This window comes from Podarcis bocagei (assembly GCF_964188305.1).
Source record: "Podarcis bocagei genome assembly, chromosome: 3".
Taxonomy (NCBI): domain Eukaryota; kingdom Metazoa; phylum Chordata; class Lepidosauria; order Squamata; family Lacertidae; genus Podarcis; species Podarcis bocagei.
The window spans coordinates 108200431-108222437 of record NC_138127.1 but is presented as its reverse complement, the minus strand read 5'-3'; the positions used below and the strand labels follow the sequence as shown (position 1 = coordinate 108222437).

The following is a 22007-nucleotide window of genomic DNA, read 5'->3' as shown; positions in this document are numbered from 1 at the left end:
TGGGACACTGGTCTGGCCTCCAGGCTTCTTTCTGGTGCCCTGCTTCCTGAGAACCTCAGGTTTCCATTTTCCAAAATGGTAAATCAGGTATTTGCTCCCGGGACGTGGTCTGAGGACACACTGTTGGGATACTGCCAGGGAGATGGAGGCATCAGGCAGGCCCCCAGTCGTCTCTGGACGATCCCCGGTCTCCCGTGGAACAGCATCAGTCAATTAGCGACACGAGCCTCAGAGACATTCCACGACCCGTGCACACCCTTCCAGCAGAGTCTCCATAACAAAAGATGCTGACAGGAGAGCATATTTACAGCTTTATTCAACATAGTTCAGAACAAAGGAAAACATGACTGCTTGCCTCCGTGTCCAGGAAAACAGCCAGAAACAAAAGCTATATACAAAACGGAAGTTCCCAGCAGACAGTGCTGGAAGTAAACAGGCATGTGATACACAACAATCATGCCTGAGCCTTTTAAGGTGGAACGGAACTATAACCTAACATCCTCCCCCTTTCCATGTAACCTGTAGTACCTGTAGTACCAATTGCAACCTCTGTACATAAACCTTAAGTTGTTCTCTGTTAACAACCTTAGACAACAGATCAGCAGGAATTTCATTTCCTGGCACGTAGGAAACCTGAATGAGTCCTTTCTGAATACACTCTCTTGCATGATGTAACTTAATCTGCAAGTACTTGGTTCTTTGCTTGCAACTCTCTGAGTTCAGAAAAGCCAAACAGGATCTATTGTCTTGATACACCTGTATAGGACATTTCACAGAAACCTTGATGTCCTGAAACAGTTGCATCAACGATTCACAATCCATGAGTGAAAATGACAGGGCATTGAGTTCTGCTTCACAGGAACTTAGGCTTACTGTCATCTGCTTTTTGCACAACCAGTCAAACAGGCAGTGGTTGTACATGTAGCACACTCCAGAAGTGCTTGTACCATCCATGGTGTCACTTCCAAAACTAGCATCTGCAAAGATTTCAAGACCTCCAGTCTTCTGGCTTGTGAACCTCAGCCTGTAGTGCAAAGTCCCCTTCAAATATCGGGCTATGCGCTTCAGAGCTCTCCAATCCTGAACAGTAGGATTGTTGGCATGTCTATTAAGCAAGTTAGTGCTTACAGCTGCACAACTGCATCGCCTTGCCGATGCTAAGCCTGGGTGGAAGACCGCTGAAGAACCACCGTGGGTTCCATGTTGGAAGAAAGGTGGCAGGTCTAAAGATCTAAAAACCCTAACAGAAAATAGCCAAGGACTTCCGTATATGGGCACTAACCCAGTTCCCTCCAGCTGCTTCTGACCACAACTCCCTCCAACCCACAACCACACCAGACACACTCCAAGGTGTGGTGAGGAGAGACTTACGCCTGCACCGACTCCCTCTCCAACAAGGCCTCGTTGAGCAGCTTGTTGAGCTCCTGTTCATTCTCGGAGGCGTCCACCACCCTCTCGGCCAGGTCACGCAAGCGCAGGCGCCGCCGCGGGTTGGGGAAGGAGGGGTTCACCACCTGAGCAGAAGGGAAGAGGCAGTTTGCCGCAGTGGTTAGGGTGCCAGGCTGGGGCCTGGGGGTCCGGGGCTTCAAACTCCCACTCAGCCCACAAAGACCGCTGGGTGAATTTAGGCCAGGTGAAATTAGGCTGGGTGAACGTACCGTATTTTTCACTCTATAGGACGCACTTTTTCCCCTCCAAAAATGAAGGGGAAATGAATGCAGGCTTTCGCTGAAGCTTGGAGAGCGAGAGGGGTGGGTGCGCACCAACCCCTCTTGCTCTCCAGGCTTCAGGCAGCTATCCGCAAGCCTTCGGAGCGCAGCGGGAGTTCCTGCTGGGCTCAGAAGGCTTGCGGATAGCTGCCTGTTCTGGGGGCTGGGGTTGGGGGAAGCTCGGGCTTCCCCTGCCCCCAACCCAGCAATCTCCGGGAGCGAAGGTGAGGTCCCCCCCCAGCCCCAAAGAGCAAAGAAGCCAAGACAGCGAGCGGGATCCCAGCTGGAGAGGTTGCGCCCGGCTAAAGAGGAAGCCCGGCTAAAGAGGATGGATCCCGCTTGCTGTCTTGGCTTCTTTGCTCTTTGGGGCTGGGGGGGTGATTTTTTTTTCTTTAACCCCCCCCCCCTAAAAACTAGGTGCACCCTATGGTCCGGTGCGCCCTATAGAGCGAAAAATACAGTAGCTCCTTGCAGGAAAGACAGCACATAAATTTCCTGTTTTTAAAAGGGAATGCAAATGTGAAATCTCACACCAGGGGCCAGGAAGTGGTGTGTGTGTGTGTGTGTGTGTGTGTGTGTGTGTGTGTGTGTGTGTGCAGAGACAGCTCTTGGCCAAGGAGTTCTAAAAATGCATTTTCCTTCAACAGGGGAGCAGGGAGGGTGAGTGTTGATTAAGCCATCCTAGACTGAAGGCAGGATGCAAGCAAGTGAACGAAAATCAAGAGAAGCCTTTCCTCCTGTAAATCCATCCCAAAGTTTCTCTATTTTTGCTTCAGCTCAGGATCTTTGTCATTGGTACTGCACACAGAGTTCAACATCCCAAGTTTCACTTAAAACAAAGCCAAGTTTCTAGCCCTCAAGACTGGAAACAATATAGGTGTGAGAACACATGGTCAGTTCCTGGTGAAATCTCACAACGCTTTGACACCCCTTTGGGATGCTTTTCTCCCCAAAGATGCCTGCAGGGTCCTCAACTATCAAAGGCTTTAAAAAAACAAATAAATCCCCAGATATTCCAGCATATTCAGTGGCTGGTGTGCAGATCTTTGAGGCTCCCATTGCGTTTTGTCATCTTTTTTACGGCTCTGTGGCTCCATTATTTTTATGATAGTCATTATTGATCTTTGTAAGCCAGTCTGGGAACCTCTCTCAGCTGAAGGGAGAGGGAAACATGCTTCGAACAAACAGACAACTTGTGTTTTTACATTTTACAGTTGGTTAGATATGCCCAGGTGCGCAAATTTTCTCAATACCCTGAGAGGCAATTCAAAACAAAAATTTATGGAAAAGTGGGATAGATCTAAAATGTATGTTCAAAAATACAGTAAAGGTTCACTATCTATGCTAGCAATTGATTGACGGAGTGAGAATGAGTTGAGAAATAAGACTAAGAGCACATACTGATATAGGAATGTATTAGATAAAATGTAAAGAAATATACAATAATAAGAGTACATTCATTTGTAAAAAAAGGAATATACAACGGGATAGACAGGAAGTCTAGTATGGTTATGGGGGAGGGATTGTTTTTCTTTTTTTGCTTCATTTTCTTTCTAGGTACAGTGGTACCTCGGGTTACATACACTTCAGGTTACATACGCTTCAGGTTACACACTCCACTAAGCCAGAAATAGTGCTTCAGGTTAAGAACTTTGCTTCAGGATAAGAACAGAAATCGGGCTCCAGTGGCGCGGTGGCAGCAGGAGGCCCCATTAGCTAAAGTGGTGCTTCAGGTTAAGAACAGTTTCAGGTTAAGAACGGACCTCCGGAACGAATTAAGTACTTAACCCGAGGTGCCACTGTATATAAAATTTGTATATAATTTTTGTATACATGTTGGAAATTATATTATAGTAAGTCCTGTAATGTAATATGACATTTACCGATGTAATATAAGAATGTTAACAAATAAATAAAATGCAAATTCAAAAAAATAATAATTCTCAATTTCCATGTGCTTTCCTTGGGGAAAGCATTTGAGTGGTGTGTTCTGGCCCTGTGGCTCTTTCTCGGCCTTCCCCAGCCCCATCATACCCTGGTGTCTGACTCCTCTGCCTCATCAGGGGTCGTGCAAGTGGTGTTGATGCTCCCGTTGCACTCCTTGGTGTTGATCAGCTGCGGCGACTCGCCGTGCGAGGAAGAGACGGACAGCTTCTGCAGAGGGAAACAAGGACATGGGCAAAGGAGGTCCAAGGCAGGGAATAGAGAGGAGATCCTGAGGCCAGCGGCGGAGCGAGCTGGTTGGGCGCCTGGTGGCGGCGCATGTGCTCTGTGCCCAGGGGTGGGGCCAGGAGCCCGTGGGGGTGGGGCCAGCCACCACGGGGCGGGTCAAGTCGGGGAAGGACGTTCCGTGGGGCTACGGAAGAGTCTGCCTGTCTCCTCCCACTCCCACCCAATTTCATTTGTTTATAATGAAATTGTATTCTAAAGTTTTATTTTGAATCGCATATGGGGGCTTTTCAGAGGGATGCTTCCTGTTTTTAAACTTCCATCGCATCCCCTTTCGCTTCTGATCTCTCTGAACTGAAAAGTCCCGAATGCTGCAATATTATTCTCGTACAGGAGTGGCTCCATCCATCATTCTGGCTGCCCTTTTCTGAACCTTAGTCCAAAATATCCGGAGAGCACCAGGTTGCCCAAGGCTGGCTTAACATTTTGATTTAATTTAATCATTTTAATCACAATGTCAGTAGCTGCCTTGGACCTTACTATATTTAGGAAAGTCAGGGTATAAACCAGGGGCCAGCAAACTTTTTCAGCAGGGGGCCGGTCCACTGTCCCTCAGATATTTTTTTGGGGGGGGGGAATGAACAAATTCCTATGCCCCACAAATTGTTACGATATATAAGCAATGCAGCCGCAAACTGGTAGCTTGAAAACAAAACATGATGGAATGTTGGGACTGTTCCGTGGGAAACAGAGGGACAGTCAATTCACAGGGCAATGCACCGGAATTAGCTCAGAGTGTAATATGAGCTCTTCCTCTTGCTCTTGTACAGGAAGTACAAGAAGCTGTTGTCTCTCGACTGCTGGAGCTTGAAGAGAGCAGTCATGTTTTCTGTTATGCTTCAAAGACAGAAATAAAAGCATGTAAAAACATTTCTGTCTACAGTGGTGCCCCGCAAGACGAACGCCTTGCAAGACGGAAAACCCGCTAGACGAAAGGGTTTTCCGTTTTGGAGGCGCTTCGCAAAACGAATTTCCCTATGGGCTTCCTTCGCAAGACGAAAGCCCATAGGGAAATCTCCGGGACAGCGGGGAAGCGCAGCGCTTCTTCCCCACTGTCCTCGGACCTCCTCCGAAGGCTGGCGGTGGGGCGGAAAGCCCTTCTCCCCGCGCCAGCCTTCGGAAGGCTGCTCCGAAGGCTGGCGGTGGGGCGGAAAGCCCTTCTCCCCGCACCAGCCTTCGGAAGGCTGCTCCGAAGGCTGGCGGTGGGGCGGAAAGCCCTTCTCCCCATGCCAGCCTTCGGATGGCTGTCCTGAAGACTTGCGGTGGGAGGAGGGTTTTCCTTCCCACCGCCAACATTCAGAATGCTGTTCTGAATGTTGGCGGTGGGGAGGAAAAACCCTCCTCCCACCGCAAGCCCCGGGAACAGAGGAGAAGCGCTGCGCCCCTTCCCCTCTGTTCCCGTACCTGTCCTGAAGGCTTGCGGTGGGGAGAAAAGCCCTTCTCCGCACCGCCAGCCTGGCAAGCGGTTTCCATAGGAATGCATTAATTGATTTTCAGTGCATTCCTATGGGAAACCGTGCTTCGCAAGACGAAAAACTCGCAAGAAGAAAAAACTTGCGGAACGAATTGATTTCGTCTTGCGAGGCACCACTGTATCTCCTTTTCCCTGTCGGGAGAGCAGGAGGGAGGGGGGTGTTCTTCTCACGCTGAGAAGAATCGCCTATCGCGACCTAGCCTGGATCTTGCTGGGAATGCAGACAGGGAGGTCAACAGGAGACCAAGCCGGGTGCCTGGGAGTGTTGCCAGTTACTCCCGATATAGGCTTGATTTCCGACACAAATAACCCAGAGATGCATTTTAAATAAAAGCACACACTCTACTCATTTAAAAACACCAGGCAGGCCCCACAAATAACCCAGAGATGCATTTTAAATAAAAGGAAACATTCTACTCATGTAAAAACACCCTGATTCCCAGACCGTCTGCAGGCCAGATTTAGAAGACAATTGGGCTGGATCCAGCCCCCAGCCGGGCCTTAGTTTGCCTACCCATGGTATAAACCTTTCAAATAAACACAGTGGTGCTTCCAGAGAATTTGCGCCTGTCCTTTGGGGGAGATAGGAAGCCCTGAACACATATTTTTTAGATGTCCCTTTTAGGATGAGGCACGTAAAGAAACCATTGACCCCCTGCTGGTGAGGCTTGCTGACCTCCCAGTAAAGCAAAAATTCGATCTTCTCCTCTTAGGCAAAGACCACAAGACGACCAGGATTGTCGCCAGATTCTCCGCACAGATCTGTAGGCACAGACCACCCCCTGATTCAATCTAGCTTGTTAAGAAAATTCCCAAACCCAGATTGACGGGCAACTTTGGGTCATTCCTCTACAGTAGTCTATTTTAAAGTTTTTGTGTGTTTATATGCCTATCACACTTTTACACCTAAAATCCATTGCTGTGTGTTGTTTTAAATGTTTGTTTTGCTTTTGGGATTGTAGTTCCATTTGTGTTTCTCAGGCTGGTCTCTGACCGTAATAAATTTCATGTCCCAGTGGTGCTTTTAAATGATTTTTCCCCCCAAAAGCATTCTGTTCTCACAGTGGCTAACCAGGTGCCTGTCTGAAACCAGCAAGCAGAATTCGAACCCAAGAGCCCTCTCCCTTCCTGGGGTTTCCAGCAACCGATATTCAGAAGAATTGTTGCCCTCAACTATAGAGGCAGGCACGGCCATTGCGGCTACCGGCTCTGAAATTTTGAGCACGGCACTAACAGAAGGCACCCTCTTTGACCCCGAGAGCAATTAGCCCGCTGGGACAGGCTGTTTAAATTCCCGGCTGAACGGAGAACTAGGCTTGTTAATCAACTATTGATCCTCAGCACCCAAGTGGATTGGAATGGAAATGTAGAACATGGAGACTAACTCAGGCAGAGAAGCAGGCTCCCACCATCAAATCCCTTTTTACTTGTTCGTCTATAGCAGCAGCCTTCCCCAAGGACTACAACTCCCATCAGGAGTGCTGGCTGGCGCTAATGGGAGTTGTAGTCCAAAGCTATAACAAAGGCGGGATTTTTTCATCTCCGCCAAGCTAAGCAGTTGGCTCCTCACCTCTCTCGCCTTGACCTTGCCACTGTGATCCACGCGACAGTCACCTCCAAACTTGATTATTGTAACTCACTCTACGTGGGGCTGCCCTTGAGACTGACTCAGAAACTCCAACGGGTGCAGAATGCCGCGACGAGACTCCCTATAGGGTCCTCGCCGTGGGATCACATTCACCTGGTGCTATACCAGCTGCACTGGCTCCCAGTGGAGTACAGGATCAGGTTTAAGGTGCTGGTTTTAACCTTTAAAGCCCTATACGGGCTAGGACCCAAGTACCTACGTGACCGCCTCTCCTGGTATGTCCCACGGAGGACCTTACGGTCTTCAAACAAAAACATCTTGGAGGTCCCGGGCCACAGGGAGGTTAGGCTGGCCTCAACCAGAGCCAGGGCCTTTTCGGTCATGGCCCCGATCTGGTGGAACGCTCTGTCCCAAGAGACTAGGGCCCTGCGGGACTTGACATCTTTCCGCAGGGCCTGCAAGACAGAGATGTTCCACCAGACCTTTGGCCAAGGTGCAGCCTGACCCCCTCCTTTGGTAATCCTCACAGAACTCTAGCCCAATGGTTGCCATTAATTTGATTCTGAATTGATTTTAGAATGAATTGATTTTAGAATGTATTTCAGTTAATTGACTGTGATTTTATGTAAACTGTGCTATTTTTATTGTTGTTAGCTGCTGTGAGCCTGGCTTTGTCTGGAGAGGGCGGGATATAAATAAATTATTATTATTACTATTATTATTATTATTATTAAAGATCCAGAGGGCACCAGCTTGGGAAAGACTTGTAACATAAACATCCGATTCGCCAACCAGCCCAGTTCTGGTGCAAGAAAATGACAGCAAGGCTGATCTTCCATCACCCTTGCTTTGCAATGGATCGTAGAGCTGAAAGGGGGAGCCAAGGGTCATCTAGTCCAACCCACTGCAATGGAGAAATCTCAGCTTTCTCGGTGTTGTGGGCAGGGTTTGCCAACATGGTGCTCTCCAGGTTTCACTGGACCACAGCCCTTGGCCATGCTGGCTGGGGCTGATGGGAGACCGGCAAGAGATGGAGGGCCCCACATTGGCTACTCCCCAATCTACTGCAACGTAGGAACCGGAATGCCAGGATCAGAGATTCTTAGAGGACTGGAGTGAATATATGAACTATTTGAAAAGTAATTGTGATGAACAGATTACGCTGGTATGATTGCAAGAAGTTTTTTTAAGTGTATTATCTGAAATATTACAAGAAAGACTATGAGAAGAATTATTAGTTAAGGACAATTAAATGCAATATAGAAATTAAGACATGCAGAATAAGTGATAAAGAACGGAAAATCATCAGAGGTGACATTGTATAAGATGAGAAGATATGTTGTATGACTGTTGGAACTGATATGTTAAAAAATAAATAAAAATGTATATATATATTTTTTTAAAAGGAACCGGAAGGCTGGACCCCAGAGCACTGCAAGGCCAAACTTCCTTTGCTTCCACAGGATCCATGCGGTGCCAGCCCTAACGTTGGGCAAATGGGACATCTGTCCCTATGGGCCAAGAACACTCACCACGCCGTTGATCCCGTTCTTGAGCGGCTTGTTGGTCACCACTATGAGGTAGGTGACGATCCCCTTCTCCTTCAGGTATTCGCAACGGGCCCCGCCGTCTCCCGGCTCCACCTCAAACTCCCCCTTCAGGCAGTCCATGGTGCTCTGAGAAATGTGCACACGCCTGTAAGGGCCACATCGAAAGCAAGGCGGTCATTGCCAAGGACAGAGGTCAGAGATAGCGGAAGGGGAGACTGCAGGAAAAGCCAGAGCGTGGCCAGGGAACCTCTGTGGTACTCTAGATGTCGTTGGACTACAAATCCCATCATGCCCTGGTCATGGGTGGCTGGTGCTGGTAGAAGTTGTATTACAGTTGTAAACTGCTTGGATGTTTGTTTTTTAATGAAATTGTGGTGTACAAAAATCACAGAATCACAGAACTGTAGAGTTGGAAGGTACCCCCAGAGTCATCTAGTCTAACCCCCTGCAATGCAGGAATCTCAGCTAAAGCATCCATGGCAGAAGGCCACCCAACCTCTTGTTGGTTGTCAAACAGCTCTTACCATCACAAAGTTCTTCCTGATCTTTAGTTGGGCTCTCTTTTATTGTAACTTGAATCCATTGGTTTGGGTCCAACCCTCCGGAGCAGGAGAGAACAAGTTTGCTCCCTCTACCATGTGACAGACCTTAAGATATTTGAAGATGGCTCTCCAATCTCCTCTCAGTCTCCTCTTTTCCAGGCTAAACATCCCTGATTCCCTCAACCGTTCCTCATAAAGCTTGCTTTCCAGACCCTTCTCCTGGTATGCCCCACGGAGGACCTTAAGGTCCACAAACGACAACACTTTGGAGGTCCCAAGTCGCAAGGTGGTTAGATTGGTCTCAACTAGGGACAGGGCCTTTTCAGTACTGGCCCCGACTTGGTGGAACGCTCTGTCACAAGAGACCAGGGCCCTGCAGGACTTGACATCTTTCTGCAGGGCCTGCACGACAGAGCTGTTCCCCCGGCGTTTGGTTTGGACTCGGTCTGACCTTTATGTTTCCTTCCCCTTGTGGTTTTGATCTATGGGCTACTTTTAAACTGAGGCTGCATTTTAAATTGGGGGGTTTTCCCTATTAGGTTTTTACTGTAATTTAACTGGTGTTAGCCGCCCTGAGCCTGGCTCTGGCCCGGGGAGGGTGGGGTATAAATAAAATTGATTATTATTACAGAGGTACCTCGGGTTAAGTACTTAATTTGTTCTGGAGGTCTGTTCTTAACCTGAAACTGTTCTTAATCTGAAGCACCACTTTAGCTAATGGGGCCTCCTGCTGCCGCCGCACCGCCGGAGCACTATTTCTATTCTCATCCTGAAGCAAAGTTCTTAACCCAATGTATAAGTTCTGGATTAGCGGAGTCTGTAACCTGAAGCGTATGTAACCCTGGTGACTGGGAACAGCCGCCGAGACCATATAACACCGGTCTTGAAAGACCTACATTGGCTCCCAGTACGTTTCCGAGCACAATTCAAAGTGTTGGTGCTGACCTTTAAAGCCCTAAACGGCCTCGGTCCAGTATACCTGAAGGAGCGTCTCCACCCCCATCATTCTGCCCGGACGCTGAGGTCCAGCTCTGAGGGCCTTCTGGCAGTTCCCTCACTGCGAGAAGCCAAGTTACAGGGAACCAGACAGAGGGCCTTCTCAGTAGTGGCACCCACCCTGTGGAACGCCCTCCCACCAGATGTCAAAGAGAACAACAACTACCAGACTTTTAGAAGACATCTGAAGGCAGCCCTGTTTAGGGAAGCTTTTAATGTTTGATGTATCATAGTATTTTAATATTCTTTTGGAAGCCGCCCAGAGTGGCTGGGGAAACCCAGCCAGATGGGCGAGGTATAAATAATAAATTATTATTATTATTATTATTATTATTATTATTATTATTATTACCCGAGGTACCACTGTATTAGTATCATCTCAGTTGCCCTCCTCTGCCCAACTTTCCAGCTTGTTGATATCCTCCTTAAATTGTGGCGCCCAGAACCGGACGCAGATCATTGTTAATACATAAAGGAATTGAATAGGATAAACACCTGGACGGCACATAGCTCCCAGCTCTGAAATACTTTTTCGCTGTCAAGCAGCAATGCTGGAACACAACTCCCCAAATCCGGCCTTCACAGAAGCCACAGCTGGCATTTCAGGGCTGTGGGGGTGGTACTGCAACTTCTAAATAAAGCCCAGATAGCGCTATTAATAGCCAAGCCCTTTGCCTCCAAAGCAGACGCACAAAAAGCACATGCCATTGACCCTCTCGGAATGATGAACATTCATTAGCTCCTTTTTGCTTCTCGGCTGACTGCCTTTCACTCTTTGGCCTGATCCTTGCCCCGAAGCAACAATTTCTGACAGCTTACGAGCACACATTTATTTGTGCTTTGTAGCAACTGCAAGGAGGGAGGGGAAACACGGCCGAGTAGACAGACCCAGCCCAAGAGGTGGGGAGGCAGAGGCCTCCAGAGGTTGCTGCGCTCCAGATCCCATCAGCCCCTGCCAGCATGGCCAATGGTCACAGATGATGGAAGTTGTAGTCCAGAGAAACACAGTTCTTCACCCCTGTTCTAGAGCCAGCACGGAAGATCAACGTGCAAAACAACACGTTCCACGTATAATGGGGAAGCGGTAAAAAAAACACCATGTATCTGTATGTTGAGTTCTCCTCCTCGCCTTGCCTTCTTTTTTAAAAAATAATTTTTATTAGTTTTATTAAAACTTGACATTATTCAATTCACTTTCAGTGAATAATTTCTTATATTTTGACTTCCCCTCCTTATGTCCACGATGTTCCTGTTGTTTTCCTTGGCCTGCAACCGTAACTGTGGGTGGCGCTGTGGTCTAAACCACTGAGCCTTGGGCTTGCTGACCAAAAGGTCAGTGGTTCGAATCCCAGCGACGGGGTGAGCTCCCGTTGTTCGGTCCCTGCTCCTGCCCACCTAGCAGTTCAAAAGCATGTCAAAGTGCAAGTAGATAAATAGGTACTGCTCCGGCGGAAAGGTAAACGGTGTTTCCGTGCGCTGCTCTGGTTCGCCAGAAGCGGCTTAGTCATGCTGGCCACATGACCCAGAAAAACTGTCTGCGGACAAACGCTAGCTCCCTCAGCCTATAAAGCGAGATGAGCTCCACAACCCCAGAGTCGTCCGTGACTGGACTTAACTGTCAAGGGTCCCTTTACCTTTACCTTTAAACTATTCAGTATTCCATTATTACATCCATCAAAACTTATCTACACTGTTGAATTTCTCTCAATGTTGTCAACTTTTTAAAATATACACAATTTCCCCCCATATATTCAATAAACATTTTCCAATCTTTTTTAAACATATGTTATCCTTGTTCTCTTATTCTATATGTAAGGTCCACAAGCTGAGCATATACCATCAGTTTAAGTTGCCATTCTTATTTAGTTGGGACTTTGCTCGTTTTCCATTTTTGGGCTAGCAAAACACGGGCCGCAGTAGTGGCATACATAAATAACCTTTTTTGACACTTGGGGATTTCTGTCTGAATTATCCCCAACGAAAAGGACTCTGGTTGTTGTTGTTTTTTGGAAAAGTGCTTTTAAACATTTTTTTCAATTCATTGTGAATCGTTTCCCAATACTCTTTTACAAGTCCAACACCACATATGAAAGAACATACTCCTCAACCTCACTGAATCTCTCCAGCACTTATCTGATTCAGTCTTATATATCTTAGCAAGCCTAAGATGCTGGAATGGTCCCCATCCCAGACACAGGACATTTAGGAAGCAGTGGGGAAACTCCTCTCACCCTGGGATGCCGCCGGCTTCCATCTTATTTGCCACCGTCACGTCTGTGGACCACACATCGTACTGCCAGCGCTTCTGGCCAAGGACGCCGCCCAGGACGGTGCCGCTGTGGACCCCCACGCGCATGTCCACGTCTGTTTTGGTCTTCTCTCGGACGTAGCTGGGGAGGAAGGAGCCCACGATGACAACAAACACACAATTCAGTTCTTGAGAAACAAAAATCTGCCCCCAGCAGCTCACAGACAACCAGCGAGCATTCGTTTGCCATTCCTCTGGCTGCTTCGCCTGTACACTTTTAAAGGTTTCAAACGCAAGTTGCTTTAAATCGTTGTCAATGTCGGGTTTTTAAAATGGTTTTTATTAAAGATTTTATTGGGTTACCAAAGTCCCCTATCCTATACCCTTTTAAAATGTGTGGGGGGGGGGGTTGGGGGGTTATTGGGTTGTTGTTTTTATTTTGATTATATATTTTGTGGTTTTATATTTTGATTTTGTTCTGTGAACTGCCCTGAGACCTCCGGGTATAGGGCAGTATATAAATTCAAATAATAATCAATAATAATAATAATAATAATAATAATAATAATAATAATAATAATAATATTAATAATAAACATACTTTGTCTCTCTTTTCAGATCATGAAGTCCTTTGCACAGTTCTATTCAATGTGACACTTTAAATGTTGTATACAATATAAGGTACGGAGAGAAGAGAAGGGGGTAGCAAACTTGCCCACTTTTCCATAGTGTATGTGCAAGGTTTGTGTGTCAGTATAGTATCACATGGATAGGCTCTCTTTCTTTTCATTTATTAGCTTTCAGTGAGAGGGGCTGGGGGGCCCAGGGCATGGTTAGTTGCCTTCAGCTGACTGCAGTGAGGCTTCTTTACATGTGTGTTGCGGGAGGGAGGTTGGTTGTTGGATCAAGTTAGCCATATTGATTTGTATGCTGTTGGCGTGTTCTTGTTGTCTTGGTTAACATGGTTATAATGCTGCAACCGGCTCTGGGACATTAGGGTGAAGGGCAGCTGATAGGGATAGAAACAGATAGATAGATAGATAGATAGATAGATAGGTAGATAGATAGATAGATAGAGGATGGATAGATAGATAGATAGATAGATAGATAGATAGATAGATAGATGATAGATAGATGATAGATAGATGATAGATAGATAGATAGATGATAGATAGATAGATAGATAGATAGATAGATAGATACGTAGGTAGGTAGGTAGATGATAGATAGATCGTTCTACCCAGACACTGAGGTCCAGCTCCAAGGGCCTTCTGGCGGTTCCCTCTACTGCAAGAAGTGAGGTTACAGGGAATCGGGCAGAGGGCCTTCTCGGTAGTGGCGCCCGCCCTGTGGAACGCCCTCCCACCAGGTGGCAAAGAGAACAACAACTACCAGACTTTTAGAAGACACCTGAAGGCAGCCCTGATTAGGGAAGCTTTTAATGTTTGATGTATTCCAGTATTTTAATATTTTGTTGGAAGCTGCCCAGAGTGGCTGGGGAAGCCCAGCCAGATGGGCGGATTATAAATAATAAATAATAAATTATATATTATTATAGATGATAGATAGATACGTAGGTAGGTAGACAGATAGACAGAAATAAATGAGAGATAGATGATAGATTAGATAGATAGATAGATAGATAGATAGATAGATAGATAGATAGATAGATAGATATAGATAGATAGATAGATAGATAGATAGATAGATAGATGATAGATAGATAGATGATAGATAGATAGATAGATAGATAGATAGATAGATGATAGATAGATAGATAGATAGATAGATAGATAGATAGATAGATGATAGATAGATAGATGATAGATAGATAGATAGATGATAGATAGATAGATAGATAGATGATATAGATGATAGATAGACAGATAGATAGATAGATAGATAGATAGATGATAGATAGATAGATGATAGATAGATAGATAGATAGATAGATGATAGATAGATAGATAGATGATATAGATGATAGACAGATAGATAGATAGATAGATAGATAGAGATAGATAGAGATAGAGATAGAGATAGAGATAGAGATAGAGATAGAGATAGAGATAGATAGATGATAGATAGAGATAGATAGATAGATAGATAGATAGATAGATAGATAGATAGATGATAGATATAGATGAGAGAGTGATTAGACAGATAGATGATAGATAGATGATAGAGAAAGAGAGAGAGATAATGATGATGATGATGATAAGAAGAATCATTCTGCTTAATAGGAAAAACACACAACCCTTGTGTTTGACTTTTAAAAAACGACTTTGAGCCAAAAGTTTGGAAACTTGAGCAGCAGTACTGAAGAGGCAGGGATAGCCACAAATCCATGGAGGAGGAGAGGGCTATCGATGGCTCCTAGCCAGGAGGGCTCTGCTCTGCCTCCACAGCTGGAGGAAGCAAGGCTTCTGAAACCCAAATAAATCCCTTCCAGTAGCACCTTAAAGACCAACTAAGTTAGTTCTTGGTATGAGCTTGGTATGAGTTCTTGGTATGAGCTCATACCAAGAACTAACTTAGTTGGTCTTTAAGGTGCTACTGGAAGGGATTTTTTTATTTTGACTATGGCAGACCAACACGGCTACCTATCTGTTTCTGAAACCCAGTTGCTGGAAACCGCAGGAGGGAAGAGAGTTGCCACTGTGAGAACAGGATGCTGGACTTGATGGCCACCAACCGGATCTAGCAGGTTTATAGTGTGTCCTTAAGAAGACATCTCTATTAGATTCTGGACAAGGGGTGTGAGATGTTTCCACCAAACATCAGGAAGGGCTTCCTGACAGTAAGAGCTGTTTGACAGTGGAAGAGACTCTTTCGGGAGGTGGCGGACTCTCCTTCGTTGGAGGTTTATAAACAGAAGTTGGGTGGCCATCTGTCAGGGATGCTTCAGCTGTGAAGGACTCCATCATTCATATAGCGAAAGAGATCTGAGTTTCCAAAAAAACAGAGCTGAGCAGCCCACCACTCCTCTCTCCCTTCTTGCACGCCTGGAATTTAGACGACTGTCCCTTGTTTCTATAAACGAGCTACTAAGCCAGCTTTCACTGCTATCCCCTGGTAATTTTCCATAAACATTAAGAGCTTTCCATCCCTGAGACCAAGTTTTGTTTTAGAAAAATGAGGAGGAATAATTAGCGGGAGAGGGAGATTGTTTAGTGATGAACTCTGTGGGTGGAAAGAAGATCTGTCGAGAAAGGTCTCCAGCTCATATAAAAGCTCACAGCTCAGAAGCAGCCAGGCGTTAATAAGAGGAGCCATTTTGGGCCTGGGGGGCAGCATTCCCTTCTGGACAAACTTTCTGGGGGCCACATGGCAATGTCTGGAGTGAGAGACAAAAGTGGGTGGAGCGACAAATGCAATTTTTTCCCCTTAGGAGGCTAGTTTCTACTCTTACATTCACACACCCCTTTCTCTGCTCCCTCCAGGCGAGCAAGGGGCAGTGTGTGGCCTGGGGAGAGGGGCCTGGTGATTGTCCCAAGGGCCACATGGAGGGGCCTGGAGAGTTGCATGTGGACCACCTCTTTAGGAGAAGAACCACAAGGTGTGAGAATCCTGGCTTGAGTCAGGGAAGGAAGAATACTTGCTTAGTTCAAGGAAGGCAGGCAAGGGCAGGGAGGTGGTCCAAAGATCCTAACTCATCAGAGAAATATTACAGGCAAGTCCATGCCTCTGGGAGATCCGTACACACCAGATGAAGCAGCCATATTTGGGGCTGCAAATCTCTGATCCCACAGATTTCAGGAAAGAGCAGGAAAAGTGGTCCAGGAAAACCATCTCAACAATGGATCTTTGTGGAAGGAAGGAAGGAAGGAAGGAAGGAAGGAAGGAAGGAAGGAAGGAAGGGAGAAATGATTCCTCCAAATCATAGAGCTGAAGGGACCCCGAGGGTGTGGGATGTAATCCACTGGGAGCAGTCAAGTACAACATTCCTTGTTTTGCTAGAGTGGCATGCAAGGGAATGTTTGGTCCAGCCAGTCGAAACTTCCTGTTCCTCCTGGCCTGGAGCATCCTTCCTCTTGAATGTGACTAGTAGGTGGGCGTGACCTTTCCAGACCTGGTAAAAGGCAAAGTCACGCTGCTACTGTCCTCTTTTTGACCTTCCTGTTCTTCCTGCCTGCTTCCTGCATCACCTGCACTGTACTTCTGGCTCCCACAGCAGTTCCCCAGGTTATCTCCCATATGGGGTAGACCTTAAATTTACCTTACAATTTACCTTAAAAACCACTGTAAACAGTTAAAATCGTTAGTAGGATTTGAATAACGCTTGTAGTTTAATGATGAACTTTGGACATAATGGAGATGTGAAAGATTTGGACTACTATCATAAAAGATGCAGGAAGAAATGATTAATAATAGGACCCACAAAGGGGAGGAGGGGAGTCCAGGAGATTCCTTGGAATCTTGTTTTTATGATGTATGTTTGTGATTGTAAAATGTTAATTTGAAAACCAGATAAATAAATGTATTAATAGGAACGCTTACGAAATCGCCTCCACCATAGCAAGGCCCATCAGGATAGAACAGACGGCGTGGTCTTCCCGGTAATCAGGCAGACCACAGATGCAGTAGTAGCAGTCTCCCAGGATCTTGATACGCAGCTGGTGGTATTTCTGGAAGAGCAGGAAAGGGAAAAGGAAAAGAAAAGGAAGTAATTCCAACAATGGAAGGTTGCCAGGACATAATGTAGAAATCTGCCTCATGGAAAGCGTAATGCTGGTGGCCAACAAAAGAGGTTTAAAGGTGTCATGGGCTTTGAAGACACTCGAACTCAGGACGCAAGGGAGAAACATGCTAAGAGGAAGGCACGCTTGGCAAATGCACAACAACTCCCACCCGGAAACCTATGTCCCCACTGTGGAAGGACGCATAGCTGTCAACTTACAGATTTGAAAATAAGGGACCAGCAGCCTCGGAAATAAGGGATCAGCAGCCAAAATAAGGGATTTTCTGGACACAGGTATGCTCAACTTCTGAGCCCCTCCGAGCCAAAGGCAGAAAGCCCAGCCAGCAGCCAAACGAAGCCTCAAGCGGTGGTTCCCACAGCGCAGCAACCCAGCAAAGGGGATGCAGCAAGGAAAAGCACCGTCACCTCTCCGCTGGGAAGCACTGAGCAAAGGCGAGTCCCCAGGCAACGCGGCCGAATTGATCAGCACAAGGCATGCAAGCTCCACCCCCCAGTCATTCTTAGACTCCTTACTGGGTGAGCAACACAGCCAAGCAACACAGTTGGAGCCTCCCTCCTCCCTGGCCGGCAGGGAGGGAGGGAGAGGAGCTGCTTCCTTTGAAACCCGGGAAATTTAAGGGACATCCATCAATAAGGGACAGCAGCGGGACACGGCGCTGGGATAAGGGACTTTCCTGCCAAATAAGGGACGGTTGACAGCTATAGAGGGACGTGTGGATCCAGAATTGGCCTCCACAGTCACTTATGGACTCATTGTTAAAACTGTGTTTACGGAAGACAATCTTCCTCAGCTACGAGTGATCGCCAAAGAAGAAGAGAATCCTGGAATTGTAGAGATAGAAGAGACAGCAAGAATCATCTAGTCCAACTCCCTGCAATGCAAGAATATGCAGCTGCCCCTTACGGGGATCAAACCTGCAACCTTGGAGTTAATCAGCACCACGTTATCGGCACCCGCAGTGGTTAAAATTGTTTATTTTATTATTTCATAATAAATTTACATCCTGCTTAAGTGCAAAAAAACAGAACCGCCTCAAAGCAGTTTAAATAAAGAACAGAACAATAAAACAATCAGTAAAAAGATATTTCTACTTAAAACATTTATATTTAAAACGTTTGTTTGAACAGAAAGCGTTGGGAGCCCAAAACACCCTTCCTTATCCATTCAGCCTCTCTGTTTAGTTAAAGAGAAGCTGTTTCTTCTCTTTGAGTTACATTCACAAATCTTACCAACCCAGTTCTGTTTATTTCCCAACGGAACAAGGCCTTAATTAAATAACAGAGGACGGTAACCATGAAAATTTGCAAGAGTAATTAAAAAAAGAAGCAATTTCCCAAGCAGATATTGGTAGTATAAAAGGATTATCACGTGAGTTTAAAAAGGATTCAAATGCTCATCCATAGAACTGCTCCCAGGCAGACAAAGGAGGAGTTTTGCTCCAGTGTTTATTGATGGTTTATTCTTCTCGGCCACAAAAATGTGGATTTTAAACAGCTGGCATTATAACAGGTCATAATAATTTAGCCCTTCTTTATTGTAAGACCAGCAGGCTCCTCCCCAGCCCTGCTGAGGAATCCTAAAAAAACAAAAAAATCAGTGCTGTTCAAAGTTCAGTCCACCATCTTGATTCAAGATGGCTGCCAACTGTATCCAAATATAAACAAACACATGCCCCCTTGGTACCATACCAGGAACCATATTTCTATGGTTGTAAGTTGTTCTAAGTTGCTTTAATATTGCTTCTGATGCTGTAACCAGCAGTGGGACCTTAGAATGAAGGGCAAGAAATAAATACGTAGCTAAATAAAAGCAAAATTTGGTTATGACATCTTAAGAGGTGTCGAAACACATAGCGAAGAAATGAACTAGTTTGCAAAATATACAGCAGACTCTCAGAAAGCATCCAGCGTTGCCTGTGAATTCTTAGAAACCAAAAAATACTGAGGTTTATACATTTATTTGTCTGTTTCTTAATGGGGGAAAAAATATGCATTTTCTAGGGCTGTGCATAGCCTGCCAGTTCCAGGGCGAACCCTGAGAGGTAATTTATACTGGGAGCAACTGGCCAAAGGTGACTGAGCAGGGGTTTGAAACCTATTGTCCTCGGGTCCTTGTCCACTGTTCTCGCTCCGCCATCAGAGCCAGTGTGAATACCAGTAGTTACTGGGAGGAATCACTGGTGGGGAGGGTGCTGTCTCTCCCAGGACCTGCATATGGGCTTCTTGTGGGGGCACCTGGTTGGAGACGGTGAGAAAGGACTCTGGACTGCATGGGCCTGATCCAGTGCCAGATTTACATACAGTCATACCCCGGGTTACAGGCGCTTCAGGTTGCGTTTTTTCGGGTTATGGACCCGCCAAAACCCAGAAGTACAGTGGTGCCCCGCAAGACGAATGCCTCGCAAGACGGAAAACTCGCTAGACGAAAGAGTTTTCCGTTTTGGAGGTGCTTCGCAAAACGAATTTCCTATGGGCTTGCTTCGCAAGACGACAATGTCTTGCGAGTTCCTGCTGGTTTTTTCCCCTCCCCCCCTTTTTCTAAGCCGCTAAGCCGCTTATCAGCTGATCCGATCTGCAGATAAGCCGCTAAAAGCCGCTAATAGCGCTAATCCGCCAATGGGCTTGCTTCGCAAGACGAAAAAACCGCTAGACGAAGAGAATCACAGAACGGATTCTTTTCGTCTTGCGATGCACCACTGTACCGGAATGGGTTATTTCTGGGTTTCGGCGGTCGCGCATGCGCAGAAGCACTAAATCACGCTTTGCACATGCGCAGAAGTGCCGAATCGCAACCCACGCATGCGCAGACACGCCGCTGCGGGTTGCGAACGTGCATCCCGCACATATCACGTTCGCAACCCAAGCGTCCACTATATAAGCTAAACAAGCTATAGCTTAGGGCCCCGCTCTCTTGGGGGCCCCCCAAAATTAAAGAAAAAAACAATGGGTGTACATTTCCAAAATATAAGATAAAAAACAAATAGAATAAAACCTACATATAGCAATGGTGTTTTGCGTTGTGTAGGCTCCTTTGATGTAAGCAATGGGCCCCGCCTGCTAGCCTGCTCCCTAAAATATCACTGGTTTGCTCATGTCTATATATAGGGTGCCTACATTCTGCATGGACTGGTTGCAGGGCGACATGTGCAAATGGCTTGAGATACCTATTAGGTCCATCAATTACTGTATATTCAACACAAAAAACAGCGACAATTTGTTGTTGACAAAGGACAGCTGGACATATAAAGGGCCCCATTCCCTTCAGTATCTTATAGCCTCATCCAACCTAAATCCGGCCCTGGCCTTAAAGACTATTTACAAAAGTATTGTAAAATTAATGAAGGTTAGAATGATGTTTGAAATGAAGTTAAGCGGTTTCTAGCTGTAATGATATAAAAGAATATGGAAAAATTGGTTTTTTAAATAGGTAAAAATTTAATGTTATAATATATTAAGATCAGAGATCAGGATAAAAGGAGGGAAAGAAATTGCTGAATTAATTAATTGAATTGGAATACAAAAAAGGGAGGTATGAGGAGGTCAGGGAAACAAGGATATGAATGTAAGATACGGAAAGGTTGATTTTTTTATTTTTTATTTTTTATCTTTTTTCTGTATGTGTATTTATTTTGTATTTTTCTTGTATTTTTATTTTTGTCTTTTATTCTTGTATTTTTTGATTTTATGTAATTCCTTTTTCTGAAACTCTAATAAATATTTTATAATAATAATAATAAAAAATCCGGCCCTGGCCTGATCCATGCTTATCTTATGCTTCGACTCTGCCACACTAGCTTCCCGCGTGCTCCAGAGCAGTGCCGAGCTTTTTACAAGCACAGAGTTAGGGGGTCTCCCAAAGGTCATCCAATCCAGCCCTCTGCCAACGCTGGAAATTCAGCGTCCCTGATTGGTGGGCCCTCCAGCCTCTTCTTAGAACTCTCTAATCAAGGCAAAACCCGCCACCCGCCCCAATTTCTGAGGCAGTTCTCGTCCACTGATGAAAAGCAAATCCACCCCCCCCCCCCCCGCCGCCCTCTCAGGAAACTTCTTAATCTCTTGTTGAAATCTCTTGTTCCTGAAGAGAGTGGCTAAAGCCTGGTCGAGGCTGAATTAGAACAGAGGATAATGTGTCCCTGGGCTTCGTAAATAGGTTTTATATTCTGATATTCCAGGAAACGCAGCTATATAAAGGTATCAGTTTACCAGGATATGAGCCTCTGAGTCCCTGAGCGCTGTTGATCTCATGCAATGGAGCGCTTTTCTGAGAATGCCCACAAGGCCAAGAAAACAAGGTGGCAGAACTCAGCGCTGCTTGGGCAATTGTGCATAGCTGTCAAGCGTCCCTTATTTGGAGGGACAGTCCCTTATCCCAGCACCGTGTCCAGCTGCTGTCCCTTATTGATGGATGTCCCTTAAATTTCCCGGGTTTCAAAGGAAGCAGCTCCTCTCCCTCCCTCCTTGCCGGCCAGGGAGGAGGGAGGCTCCAAGTGTGTTGCTTGGCTGCCTGGCCCGGCCCCCTCTGGCCCCCTCTCACCAGCCTTGGCCCCCGGGAGCCCCTCCCTGCCGGGACTGGCGGGAGCCTCGGGCCCTTCCGCCACCATCCTCCTCGCGGCTGCTGAACTGAGCATCTCTGCCTGGGGTCTCCCCTCTGCCTGTCACCGCCGCTCCCACTAGGCCGTACTGTGGCTGCGCCGCCGAAGGACCCGGATAAGATGGGCAGCCTGGCATGGCCTATGAATTGCTGAGGAGCCTTGAGAGGAGAGCGAGGGCGACCATAGAGAAAGCAGTTCGGAGAGAGGAGGAGGAGGAGGAGGAGGAGGAGGAGGAGGAGGAGGCGCGGGCAGGTGTTCCAAGGGCTACAAGGGAAGGACCGCAATCGCTTCTCCCATAGATCTGTAGTGGTAGACTAGCATAGATGGTCTGATCTTTGGGTTTACTTCGGGCGCTCTTCCCCCCCCCCTTCCTCCCG

General features: G+C 46.4%; 1 protein-coding gene across 1 annotated transcript in view; it reads right to left on the bottom strand.

Annotated features, from left to right (window-relative positions):
- ADCY3 (adenylate cyclase 3) overlaps positions 1-22007 on the bottom strand; it is a 102108-nt gene that overhangs the window by 15886 nt on the left and 64215 nt on the right. The window contains exons 6-10 of the mRNA XM_081188438.1: positions 16837-16964; positions 12320-12478; positions 8533-8695; positions 3744-3863; positions 1372-1514 (exon numbers count right to left, since the gene is read on the bottom strand). Coding sequence (XP_081044564.1) covers positions 1372-1514; positions 3744-3863; positions 8533-8695; positions 12320-12478; positions 16837-16964 — 713 coding nt within the window. The remainder of the gene's footprint in view (positions 1-1371; positions 1515-3743; positions 3864-8532; positions 8696-12319; positions 12479-16836; positions 16965-22007) is intronic.